The sequence below is a fragment of the Merops nubicus genome, unplaced genomic scaffold (genome assembly GCF_000691845.1).
Source record: "Merops nubicus isolate BGI_N331 unplaced genomic scaffold, ASM69184v1 scaffold1923, whole genome shotgun sequence".
In the NCBI taxonomy this organism is placed as follows: Eukaryota; Metazoa; Chordata; class Aves; order Coraciiformes; family Meropidae; genus Merops; species Merops nubicus.
Window position 1 is genome coordinate 4,016 of NW_008598020.1, and position 13,988 is coordinate 18,003.

Here is a 13,988-nt window from a genome sequence, read left to right on the forward strand (position 1 = left end):
CATGCCAGGTGATACACGGCCAAGGGGTAACTGACCTGAACAGACAGACACATCAGTAAAGCATAACTTGCACTTTTCCCCCTCCCTCACATACTGGTCATCCACACAGCACAGTGCTTTGGAAAATGCATTTTATTTTATGCACAACTTTAATTTAGAAGGAACCACAGTACATTTATCTCCAAGCCTATCAAAGAGACTCATTATCTTGACCAGCTGAATGAAAAAAAAACATTCCTGGGATGGAAACCTGCAAGTTTTGCACAGAAAAGTACAAAGTAAGAAACAAATGCTATTTATTAATTGAAATGATGCTATTTCATAGTATTTTCAGACTGGCCTAAGCTAATAGGTTACAAATATTGCCTAACTACTCCCTAGAAACTATGTATTGGCTTCTGCCTCTAGCTTGTTTTTTCCCTAACAGAAACCAACAACTTAGTTATTTATGATTAGTTAAATGGAAACTGATGAAATCACAGCAAATAAATGTTTTGTGCTGACAACCCTGAGAGCAGTCTTTCATGAGAGGCCATTCTGATGGGGGATTAAACTATTTAGTTATCTGCAGCCTTATTTGCACACTGGGCATGTACAAATATTATGGCAAATAAACTAAGTGAATGTGCATCTGTTAATGCTTTAAGCACCAAGTGGCTATCAAAAGTAAACTAGATTTGCTGTAGTTCTCCTTCACGTTAGAAACTGGAATGAATACTTTCATCAGCCTTGGCTTCTAAACATTTGAAGAAAAAAAGTCTTATGAATATTTGTGTTAGCCCTCTGAGGTAACTTGGGGAACCGTTTCCATTGAAACTTCCCTTTTCTTGACAAATTCCCTAATAAGAACAGCCCTTAATCTTGTTCCTATTCAGTCTTCCTCCACTAGCGTTTCCCACTATGTGTTTCCTGGAAATAAAATCTACTTTTGTTCTTTCTGAAAGGTGAGAGTCTGCTATCCCAAGGCAGTCAACCTTCCAGTGGCATTTTCTCTGGGGTTAGCCCCGAAGTACAGACACACAGTGTAGGTTCAGCTTTTCAGCTGACAATAGATGAAAAGCAGAAGCATCTAAGCACTCTTGTGAAATGGTAGCTTTTCATTAGGGGGAGAAAACCACACCCCTCTCAGGCAATTAACTCTCCTATGGAAAAGCTTCAGAATTGCTCTTTAGAGATGAACTGTACCAAGTAGCTCATGGGAAGTTCTGATTTCTCTCACCAGGCAAGTTCTGCTCCGTGCCCCAGTAGCCTTCTGCACGCATCCACCACAATGATGCATCATCTCTTTCTTCCACAGGCCCCTCACTCCCTTCTCTGGCACCATGAATATTATCTTCCTCTCAGATACTCGTGCTAACAGCTGCAATTCCACAGTGAGCCTCCTAGCCCACTCAGCCACTAGCCCCCAAGCCATTTTAATCTTTGAAAAGGCCACCTCCTTCCCAATGGATCCACTGTTCATCACTGCCCATGCAACTGGATCTTTCTCACCCTTGTTGAAATGATCTTTTCCACTCTATCCTTTGCATACTTGTTGCAAGCCTACAAAAAAAAAAAAAAAATTTCCAAGTAAAACCTATTTTCTCGATGTCATTAGAAACCCACCCTTGAGTTGCCACCTTGACACTGTTAGCTAGCTTCTTTTCCTTTCTCAGGCTCTGAATAAAAATTCCAAGTGTCTGTTTTTGCTTCTGTTTCCTTCTATGCCCTTCAACTTCCTGAAATCCCGTTCCTTGTTACACATTATGCTTACACTCCTTATGAACTGCTCCCTGGGAAAACTCATCAGCACCCAAGAACTATGTGCTGAACCTAAGTAACTAAAAAATAAATAAATAAAAATGGGGGATTACATTTTAACATATAATGGGATTAGAACTCCTTTAAAGTAAAAAAATACTAGACTATTACAAACCTTTAGAAAGTTATTAAATTTCACACACCAATTTTCTTGTTACTACTATTGTTTTCTTCTTTCCTCCAAAGCACTGCCAGATGAGGGAAATTCAGCTGAGCTGGTTATAAAGTAAAGGAGCTAAAACTACTAGAAATTAGTCACAAAATTAGCTTATTTTTGTTTTACTTGATTTTTGTACTGAAAACCACACTGCAAGTGTAAACAACAGAAACATGTTAAAACCTTATTAAAGCAATCTTCACTAGCATTTCATCAGTCAATTCTATTTGATCAGGAGTTGGAGCATTTTATAAATACTCTTGTACCCTATACAAGATACACATTCAGATTTGACAACCATTTTTTATTCCAGTCTTGAAAGCTTGATCATTTGATCCCATTATCTGAGCCATTCGCTGCCTTTCTGTACAATGGGAATGAAAAAAAAATATCGCTACAATTTCTCCCCCCTCCTCCCCCCTTGACAATATTTATATTGTAGTACAAAATATTTAGAGTAATTACTGACCTGACTGAAAGGTCTCACTCAAACTGCCACTTTCACACTGTCAACATTTTGCCTTTTTTTTTTTCTTTTTTAAGCTTTCATTCAGTCATGAATACTCCCAAGCAGAAATATATCCAAGAGCATGCAACTGCTTCTCTTGAATGATCTGTTTTGAGATAGAAAAATCATGGCCCCAAAAGAAACTCCTTTTACAAGCTTAGTATGTTATTAGTACATTCATCCCCCCCATGTACAAGGTAGTAATTAAGGAATAAATTATTTCTTAGAGTAACTGTAATAGTTTGTACTAATTGAAAAATTTAATGTCATGTTCCACCATTCTGTAGTCTTCAAAGTTGCATCCACATATAAATTAACATACATAAAAATAATCCATTGTCTAAAAGACTGCACATCAAAATAGTACTTCTATGTCTGCTTTTAAAAGAATAGTTTTTTTGAATTAATTTTTACAAATTGAAGCTTTATAGGGACATTTATTCCATAACCCAAAATTATTAATGAAATAATTATTCAAAAATATTGTTTCTAACTAAGATTTCTGTACATTTTTTTACCTTGTCCAGACTTTTATGTTAGCTTTACCATCAGGTTTTCAGTGCTGTGATACGCAGGCTTCAAATACTGCAAAATATGTTTACAGACAAAAATTATTTCAGTTACAGTAGCATTCCTATTAACCTTATGAAAATAATTTTGGCTCCAATTTCGAAGTATCTGGGTAATGTCCCTTTAATTTTGATATGCTATTGTAAGCGTCACACCCTCTATAAAGTTGATTTTTTTTCTCACAACAAATTGTAAAAAAATAGTGAAACACAGGAGGTGTGATCTATTTTTATGAAGTAAAGAGCAGCTTTCCCAAAGTTTAAGACAAATACAAAAAAATATTGCACAGCTTAAAATACAGTTGTTTACATTCTGATATCCATATAGTACAACTTAACAGAGAATGTAAGGAATTACCAGTTTGTATCGTGAGCCAAATTATTTGCACCAGAAGGTCAAACAACTTATAAAATTGAAACTAGGAAGTTTTAAACATGTACTTGTTATAGGAATTCCAAGCAAACTTTTAAAAAGCTTCAAAGCTTTTGGCCTCACTTTTGAGGGTCAGCAACTCCTGCAAACCAACATTAAAATTTCTGAGCCATACAGGCCATTCAACCCACTATTCCCTCAAAAAGCTATCAGACAGTAAGCATATTGTGAAGTATACATTTTTATTTAACATTCCTAAAATAAGCTGTATTTACATATTATATAAACGTATGAAGTCTTAATATAAAATAGAAAACTGCATTGACTGAGGAAATCACACTCCATATGGAGTTACTTACTGAAGACCATTTGTTTATGAAATTTTACAATAATTTATATAAATTATCTCTTCCAAATTAGATGATTTTTTTCCTTTTACTAACCCACAGTTTTGATGACTTTACAAACAGTGGTGTACATTATAAACTTAAAAAACAGTTACAGCATCTTCCGGCGCACAACTGGCTTTGGAAAATTAGAGAGTCTTTTTTTGTTCTTTTTCAGAGGCTTCTCTGCTCCGTCTGCGCTTTCTTTCTGTTTGCTTTTCGTTCCATCCAACGGAGTTCCAAAAGGAGAGATCAGTTTTATTTCCACAGGTGGAGGTGACCAAGAACGTTCTTTTTTTGTGGTTCTGAAAAGAATGAGAAGCATCAAATGGATTTTGTATTACCTACATTAAGTAGTAGAGGAAAACAACCCTGTAGAATTACAAAACCAATGCCAAATAATTACGTAGGAGCTTCTTTGTAGATAGAACCAAGGGAGGAAAGATACATAAATAAGCTTCTGTTTGCTTTCATTCTTTACCAGCTTGTCCCAAGCATTCTTAGTCACTAGTCCTATGAGCTTTTAGAGCACCCCCTGCCCAGCTTTTAAGAGGCAAGCGTCCTCATAGTTTTTCAAAAGGAAACAGAAAACATGTCCAGAAACACAAAGTTCTCTTCACTCATTGTCTGACCCCTTCCTGCTTTGTACAGGGAACTATAGACCATACAAGTGTGGTTTTATAAGGTGCAATAAGACAACATAAGAGCATGTCATCACTGCAAAGAATAGTATCCACTTGCCCTTTTCTATCCCCTCCCTCTTCTGTTTCCATTGGAAAACAAAAGGTAAAAAAGGTGCCCATCAGGCCAGCAAACTGGACAGGCTTGCAAAGTCAGAGCAGACTGCCCAGCCATGTCAGGAAGAGAAAGTTAGGTACCTAACAGGTGAATGACTACCACAGTATAAAGGAATGCAAATCAGTGTTCAAAAAGCATTTCATACTTGCTTGCTTTCTTCATTTTTGATTTTACAGTTCTACTTCTCTTAATTTCTTCCTTTCTTTCTACAGTCTCTATGGATTTGGTATCCTCTTCCTCTTTTGTTGGAAGCTCCTATGTTAAGGCAACAAAAACATTACTCACGCACAAGTTCTGACACTTCTACGGAATACAAATGAATGTTTTTTTTCATGAAGAACTCGTGCCAAAGTTATTTCCAAAAGCATTACACCTTCTCTCTGCAAAAACAAACCTTCCATCTCAAATTATTGCACCAGCCTAAAAGTTCAAATTCTGAAGTCAACAGATAACACACAAATTAAGTTTAAAGAGAGCCACTGTGCCTTTTGTAAAAGGCAAAGCAATATTTATTAATTTTTGACTTACAGATTAAAAATTGGGTTTTGTAGCTAGTTTTCATGAAGGAAAAGAAAAATAAATTGTTTAGATGATTAATTTAAAGCTCTCTTTTTAGATATACTTCCATGGAAAAAGGCAACACATTACTAAGTGTGATTTGAAAAAGTGGTAGGGAGCAAAAGTCGAGAGCGTGAGACAACTAGAGTTTTTACTTACTGGTTCTTTCACGATTTGGGATGTGCTAGACACATTTTTTCTCCTTGACCTCAAAAGAGGGGGTGAAAAGACAAACTGAGAAGATAAGTCTGGGTCTAAATCCTTAATCTGCACAGCATCATCTGCTTTTCCAGCTAAAATGACAACACACTGTTAACATACATGCACATTATATGTAAAGGACAACGATATTAGAGTTGATGATCAAGAGCACAATATAGCTTCCTGATATAAAAGGTCTAATAATCAGGTTTATAATCGCTCAGTGTGGAGGTAATTTTCCCCTGCCAACTGCCTCTTGGGATCCATTCTTTTCCAGTAAATTAGGAAACAAAGATTAGCTGGCATAGTGATTTTACCTGCTCTTACAAGACTAAAGATGCAATGCTCAGGAGGCATCCACAGTCTGTACACATCTCAAAACCAGTTTATCATGTACTCTAGCAAGAACCCTGTGCACAGTAACTCCACTAACAAAATATATGCCCACAAAAAAACAACTGCATAATTAAACAGCTGCATAGTTTGTTGCAAGACGTGGCTCATTTTAGCTTAAAAACTGAGAAGAATTTGGAAGCATGTCTCCTTTATTGCTTCACTGGGGGAAGGGATGGAAATCTCATATTAACAGACACCCCCCAGTTTTTCAAATGGATGCAAACTTAAGATCATAACAAAAATTCAGCTTAGATTTAATTTCCCTCTACCCAGATCAGCCTCCTCATCTGTTCCGACCACAGCTAGCCAGTCACATGCAGCATTCAGAAAAGAACATGAGTAGTCTCTTTCCATTTATTTGGCACAGTTATATTCTTTACAATAACCAAATCCATCCTCACAGTTTGCATTCTGTGGTTTACAGAGCAGCAACAGGCTTCATTTTATCTATAAATGTAGTGCACCTACCTTTGAATTTCTTGGTCAGCTTAGTGAGAGGAGGAGAGAAAAGGAAGGACTCGTTTTCCCCGACAGACAGTTTCTGATGCACGGCAGTTTTACCAGATCGGGTTCTTGTAATACGATCTGTTAAAGTTCTTGATGTTTCATCTTGTCCTGGTGGGTTTATGTCTTCAAGCAGCAGGGGACTGCCACCAGGCCCTTGAGGGGAGGCCATCTCCTCCAGTATCGATCGTTTCTTCCTGCCCCTACGCCCTGTCCTTACTGTAGTCCTGGGTGTGGTCGATTCCTCAGTTGGTGGTGCAAGTGTTTGCTCATTAGTATCGTTGTTTTCTGGTTTAGCATGTGGGACTCTTCTTGTTCTCCTAGGAGTACCCAGGGTTTCCACTTTCCCACCTGAACGCATGACTTCCTGAGTGGAGAGAGATTCTGTGTCTGCCAAGAGATTTTGTGCCCCCTTCCTAGCACTTCTCCTAGGAGTGACAGGAAGTTTAAATTCTGTTTGAGGAAGGGATGATTTAGACAGATCAAGGTCAGAGTTTTCCAAAACTTCTGAGGCACTCGTCTTTCTTCTTCTGCCTCTTTTAGCTGGCACAGGTAAAAGGAGTTGGTCACTAGGCTGCACATCTTGATCCTTTAGAAGATTTTCAGTAAACTGCAAATTGGTGCTTTTCAGTTTTCTTGCACTTCTGCCAGGACTGACTACCTTTTTTATCTTATGATCAGTGTCAGTCTGGCTAGTTTCTTCATCTCCTGATGAACCTTTTCCTCCTCTAGTCCTTTTGGAAGTACCAGGAGCAACAATGCTACCTTCAGCAAGAGCAGTTTCCTCATTAGCCTCTTCCAAGCGTTCAGATGCAGCTTCCTTTGCTCTCCTTAACCCTCTTCTTGGAGTAACAGCTGTGGGCTCCCTACTGTCAGACAACGTTTGTCTGTCAGGATGGTTACTTTCTTCTTTTTCTAAATTAGTCACCTTAGGCCTTCTACCTCTCCTAGGAGTAACAATCACCAGAGGTATTTGCTCATCTTGAGCATTTTCTTCTGTTTGAAGACTAGAAGTCTCAGATGCTTCTTTTGTTCGCCTGGTACTTCTCCTGGGAGACTGCCCAAACAGAACTGGTTTGTCTGCCTTCAGCAGCTGCTGAGCACTTGGATTTCTACTCAGTTGTCCCCTTGTCCGTGTTCTAGGAGTGGTGACATACTCTGCCTGATGGCTGCTGGTTTCATCTTCCACTCCTTCTGGCACAGTCGTTAAGGGAGCTTTTGTCTTCTGGAATCTAGTTACTTTTTTACCTATGGTTTCATGAATAGATTGTTCTACAACTTCAGATGTAAATTCCTTACTTCTTGTGTCTATGATTACATCCAGTAAGTTCTCAGCAATAGCTACCTTAATGGGTTCAGGCACATACGGGAGCGACTCTGCAGTATTCTGAGATTCCTGATCACTAGTTACAGTAGACACTGAGTTTGTAACATGTTCTTGGTTTTCAGTATTTCCTAAAGTGTTGGCAGGTTTTTCCTCTGTTGTTGTGCCAGCTGGTTTAGAAGTATCTACTAACACAGGGTCTTCCATCTCTGCTTCACCTTCTTCTCCTTCCAAGACTAAAGTAAAATTACTATGAGATATAGAAACCTCTCCATCTCCCTCATCTGCATCACCTTCAGCATCTTCATTATCAGGCAAATCACATGTGAACTGTTGCTCTATAGCATCATAGCTGTGTTGAAAATTGCCTACAGGGTGTAGTTCACTATATGGTGGTGTTTCAGATGCTTCCTCTGAGGTTTGTGACGTAATGGCACGATCTTCTATAACCTAAAGGTAAAAAACGTCACATGTGGACAACCTTTTAAAATTTGTATTTTGCAAAGTTGAGATATCACAAAACCATGCTTTTACAAAAAAAAAACCCCACCAAAAAAAAACCAAAAAGAAGAGTGTAAGTATCTGGAAATAGCTTGATGCTGAAATGAACTCATTACTGGGAGTTACATTTATGGCAATAAGGAACAAACAGTAAAGGATCCAAGCACCTAAATCATTCTTAAAATGAGTTTTCCTCCTGCATCCTTTTGTCATTTAGTAAGTGGCCCCCAGTATCGAAAACTGCACTCTCCAACTCCTTACTGTCTTCAACATTAAAACTATTTATTTGTTAAGTCAAAGAGGAAAAGTAAGTCCACCACATTGATGCATCCCTTCTGTCAGTAAGACAGCACTGTCCTCAATTTGCAAAGCATTCTCTATTTTGTAGAAAACAGAAGAATACTTTACTTACATTACTGTCCTCGTGTTTAGGAAGATTGTTAGAAGCAGTTATTTCTTCCTTCAGGAAAGGAACCTCTCCTTCAACTTCAGCTGCCTCTAGGTTACATTCTTTAGGTAAATCCACGCATGTCATCTCGAGGAGCTTTTCTGAATGAGCACTGAGCACATCCTCACTGCCATGGAGACTTAATGCAGCTGGAAGAGAGTTGGGTCATTGTAACTGAGCTGCCACATAAATGACACAGGTTTAAGCAACAGGAAGTAACAGACGGAGCCAGAGCCAACACGACAGTTCTCCATCCTGCCACATATATTAGGCTTTCTCCAAAAACTGGAAGACAAAACCATCTATCTGGTAAAGGAGGCAGCCTCACATTTTTAAAAAAAAAAACAAAAAAAAACAAAAAAAAAAAAAAGGAAGGAGAAGGGGAAAATCAGCTGCTGTTAAGTCCACACAGAAAAAGAACCAAGAGGTGAAGGGAGCTGGAAAGGCACACTGATAGTTGGCTATTCTTCCCAGCTTGAATACCAAGGATGCACCTTTTAAAACAGTAACTGAAGCAGCAAATCCCATAGCACAAAATTAGCAGTGGTGTACAGCAGCAAAATAAATATTGATCTCTCCTTCTAATATTTGACATTCCATCAGCTTTCTCAGTATCTTTATCAAGAACAGGAGTAGACACTATGCATTTCCTACAAGGACTTCATTTAAGGAGGGGATGACCTGGAAGAAGGGACAGAGTATACCCTCAGGAAATTTGCTGATTATAGAATCACAGAATTGTTTAGATTGGAAAAGACCTTTAAGACCATCAAGTCCAACCATTCACCTAACTCAACCATGACTAAACTAACTCTGAGGATACAGAACTGAAAGGAGTAGCTGACACACGGGACGGCTGTGCTGCCATTCAGCGAGACCCGGACAGGCTGGAGAGTTGGGCAGAGGGGAACCTAATGAAATTCAACAGGGACAAGTGTAGAGTCCTGCATCTGGGGAGGAATAACCCCATGCACCAGTACAGGCTAGGGGTCGACCTACTAGAAAGCAGCTCCACGGAGAAGGAACTTGGAGTCCTGGTGGACAAGTTCACCACAAGCCAGCAGTGTGCTTTTGTAGCCAAGAAGGCCAATGATATCCTGGGGGGTATTAAGAAGAGTGTGACCAGCAGATCAAGGGAGATTCTCCTCCCCCTCTACTCTGCCCTAGTGAGGCCACACCTGGACTATTGTGTCCAGTTTGGGGCTCCCCAGTTCAAGAGAGATGGGGAGAGATAGAACACTGGAACAGGCTGCCCAGAGTTCGTGGAGTCTCCTCAAGATGAGATCCTCCACAACCCGATCTAGGCAAACCTGCTTTGGCAGGGGGTTTGGACTAGATGGTCTCCAGAGGTCCCTTCCAACCCTTTCCATTCTGTGATTCTTTGGAAGGCTCTCTACAGTTTAATGAAGTTAGCAGTAACATGCTACTACTACTTCAGCCTGAGACACCTCTAGTGGTATGGCAAACTACACCCTCTACACTTCAGGAGTTCAGCTACCTGACCCATCTAACACATCCAGCACACTGTACATACGTTCACTGTCCATGTCTGGGGATTCAGAAAGCTGTGGGTTTGTGTCAACTCCTATGGCTTTTTCTTCTGATGAAGAGGACATGTGGGACTCCTGGCAGTTTGTTTCTCTACATGAACAGAAACAGAAATGCATCAAAGCCTGAAAACAAACCTTGAAGACATTTACAAATTCCTTTCTCAGTGTAAAATCTTGATGTTTCAAAACAGAAGAACTTAAGAAAAATTAGAAATTCCTTTACCAACATAGCTACACTCAATGTGTGAATCTTATGCAAGGAATCAAGTACTGAATGTTATTCCCAGCTCTCTAACACTAGGTAATAATCTAACAGAGTTGTGCTATTCAATAATATATTATTTGTCTTCTGTAGAAGTGCAAATGATGTATTGGAGGTTTAGAACAAACTGAACAGAAGTCTGTGCCATTTTAAGTTACCACTTGAAATTAAGTCTTATTTCATTGCTAACATTCTGTCTTTATCACAGTAAGCGACTGCAGCTTATAAAGTACCTGGGTGAGAAAACAAATAGATGCTAATGGAGCACAAAGAAAATGGAAACTAAGTGTATAAGAAAGGTGCCAGAAAGCATTCAAATTCCCCAATAAACCCGCTAAAGTTACAGGGATCACAGGTGTAATTTTTAGCTGCACAATTTTCAGAGAAAAGCAGGGCTTATGTTCACAGCATCTGCTTAGTAACCCTCCAGGCTGTAAAAACTTTTATATAGCATGTTCTGAAGTCAGTCTACAAAACCATACTCTGGGGTATGCAATGATTTGAGAAAAAAAGGCTCAAACTGACAGCTAGTCAATTTGACAGCTCGTCAGTCTGACACATTAATGCCAAGTTAGTTCTGTTCACAGGCAGAAAGGAATAGAAAAGTTGTTACGTTTAAGAACATAGGAAAGAACCAATACCAGGTCAAAATCATAGTTTTCAAACACAGGAAAGCTGGCAGTTAACATCTTGTGTGAAACCAAAGACGTATCTATTTTATAAACTTACCCTTCATTTGCAGTCTCAAAAGTATCAGCCTCAGCAGCTTTAAACACCAATTTCCCACCCCCTGGAAGGGTAAGACATTCAGCATTTGATTCTTCCACAAATTCTACAAAAAAATAAGATAGATAGATAGATAAGTGCAACAGGGAAGTCATCTAACAATTTCTTTTAAAACATTCATATGATTTTCAGGTGAGCCTTTACACATTTCATCTAGGACAGAGAGCTAACAAAATAATGCTACCAAGACTTAAGATGCACAGGTCTGAATTCTTCTTTGAAGTAAAACAAGGAATCTGATTCATAAATTCCATCAAGAAAATAAAATGACCATTGATATTCTGTTTACAAACTAAACTTTGTATTTACTGACCTAATACATAAAAGTTTCAGAGAACATCTCTCCTTCTTAAAATTGGGTAGTAAATTTTCTTATTTCTCTGTGGATATTTATCTCATTTCCAGCAATGCCACTTTCCTTTCTTGTCTCTATTTCCCCTCTGGTACAAGAATGCATCTAAAGTCTTTTCTCCTTTTCTCTAGTGATTGACTGGTGGTGTTGAAACCAAACAGCTTGCTAACCTGTTTCAGGTTCAATTTTAGAAATAGTCTCCTTTTCTTCTTCTGTCTGCTGCCTCCATATCCAGCAATTACCTTTGCAGGCAGGATTCAGGACTGGGATGATTATTCTAGCTCAGGCCAAACAACAGCTATACTGACTGCCCTCTAATACTTCCAGAGTACTGAAATGGTACAGAACTATTTGTAACATAGCCAGCAATAGTAACATTTCTTCACAACGTTATTCTTTAATGATTAGTACCTTACTGTTATTTTTAATGAGAAACACCTTGGCTTTCTTGTCCAAATACAAGACAGCTAAAATAGGACAGGTAAATGTTTTGGTCTATCTTACTAAAAACACTATCTGGAGAACCCTCTACCCATGTACATAGAGTCTGTATCTGAGCACTCCTGTTATTTAAAAAGAAAACGCACTGAGGAACTACAATAGGAACAATCACTCTTCAGGACCTTCCAGAATCATCTCAGTCTCAGGACTGGATCAGGCTGCATATGATGCACTGATACTGGAGTACACACTCTGCTGAAACAGTTTCAAGAGCTCAGGCACAGAACCCAGATGCTGGTGTACCTGTCCCAGGGACAGCAAACTTATGTGAAGAGCTGAACTGACCAAGCGCTTTGTCAAGTACAGGGTGCAGCTGTGTCTGCACAGCTTCTCCTTGCTCCTGCACCACCTTCATTCCCAGCTCTTCACTGGCTAGTGAGCTACATCTCTTCTAACCTGTCAGCAGATCTGCTCCTATGAACGCATCCTTAGCAGCTGGACCAGCCTGCATGAGCTCAACTGAGCTGAATTACAAAAGACCAGGTGAAATAGGGTTTTTGCTGGGCCAGCAAAATGAGCAGGCATAGCTGTAATGAGAAGCAGATACACAAGCAGACTCACTTCCTGAAAAAAACTATTTAACTGAGCCCTAATGTGGTGCATAAAAGAAGAAAATCTGTCTAGTCAAAGCACACCATGCATTAAACTTGCTGTAAAAACCCTGTAGCCTACAGAAGTACCCCTAAATCATTACTAGAAGCCTAAGCTTTCAACTCGTATACTTCACAAAACTCCCACAAATCACTGCTGCCTCCCAGCTGCAATTACACACAAGAAATGCCAGCTAAAAGCAAGACACAATCATAATGGCAAGGATACCTAAAAAAAGGACTCAAAACACTGAGGCACTTTAAAAAGCCTAGGACAAAGAAGTGCCTAGTACATTGGGTGACCAGTCAGCATTAACTGTTGCACTCAAGGCCAATTTAACCTTTTGAAGACATTTGAAAATTCAGAAACTTATCAAAGGATGAAACACACCGGCTTGTTCTCTTAGTTCTGATGCATCTGGTTGTTCCATCTGGAAAGGTGTATCTTCAACAATTTCTCCATCTTCTTCCTTCTCCGATTCTTGAAAATTGGCAGGTTCTTCAGTGGAAGAATTAGCTGGTTTAGCAGCTATAAAGATGACATCATCTTCAAAATCACCAGGTGATTTTGCATCATAATACTCCAGAGCAGTTTGGTCTGACCTAGCAGAGAAGTTACTATTTTCTTTGCTGACGTCCATTTTCTCCAAATCATCTCCAGGCATGCTTTCTGAAGACTCTTCAATTTCGGCATGACTGTCCTCAGGGTTGCTCAGAGTACACGGAGTTGTTTTATCTCTACTTTCAGACCAAGCATTCTCCATCGCTCCATGATGATACTCAGATGAAGCTCCAGATAGTGCTTTATCATGTCCTGTTACCTTTTTTTTTTAAACAAGAAAGAGAAAAGACATTCATGATCAATAACATGCACATTTTTTGTCAAACTAAGGAGAAAAAAAAAATATATACCAATATCTGCAAGTCTTACAAGAGCCACCTTAAGCAAGGTGCTACAAAATCAATTCTCATTCTAGCACTATCTTAGCTTTTAAGGTAGAGCGTAAAAAAGAAAATGTATTTTTTTTTTTTTTTAAGAAAAATCACACTTTTGAATTCTTATTGAAATTCCACAGTCTGAGAGAATTAAACAAATCTGGTCTTTTCTAAGCCCTTGCTTATACTGTCATCTCAAAGCTGCCATTGGTTTCACTATTGTTTTCAAGAAAAGGGAGCTGTGCATATCTACAATCATAAGTCAGAATTTCTTTTTTTCATGCCTGCCTTTTCAACTTGTATGCACTGCTGGACTATATTGGTATTCACTGTGCCTGTAGCATGGAGCAAGTAAATGAATCTGGCCACACTACATTATTAGTGAGATCTTCATTTAGGATATAGAGCCCTCTTGTTACAACTGAGGAGCTCTTCAGAACAGGCAAAAAAGGTATAATAGAATATGACCACTTGTTAGTACATGTAGG

At 39.0% G+C, this 13,988-nt stretch overlaps 1 protein-coding gene across 1 annotated transcript in view; it reads right to left on the bottom strand.

Moving 5' to 3' along the window:
• Positions 1–3,630: 3,630 nt before the first annotated feature.
• Positions 3,631–13,988, bottom strand: part of AHCTF1 (AT hook containing transcription factor 1) — a 42,811-nt gene continuing 32,453 nt past the window's right edge. Inside the window, exons 28-35 of the mRNA XM_008936872.1 lie at positions 12,954–13,385; positions 11,094–11,216; positions 10,036–10,148; positions 8,488–8,650; positions 6,215–8,024; positions 5,305–5,442; positions 4,737–4,830; positions 3,631–4,098 (exon numbers count right to left, since the gene is read on the bottom strand). Of these exons, the coding sequence (XP_008935120.1) occupies positions 3,906–4,098; positions 4,737–4,830; positions 5,305–5,442; positions 6,215–8,024; positions 8,488–8,650; positions 10,036–10,148; positions 11,094–11,216; positions 12,954–13,385 (3,066 nt within the window). The 3' untranslated portion in view covers positions 3,631–3,905. The remainder of the gene's footprint in view (positions 4,099–4,736; positions 4,831–5,304; positions 5,443–6,214; positions 8,025–8,487; positions 8,651–10,035; positions 10,149–11,093; positions 11,217–12,953; positions 13,386–13,988) is intronic.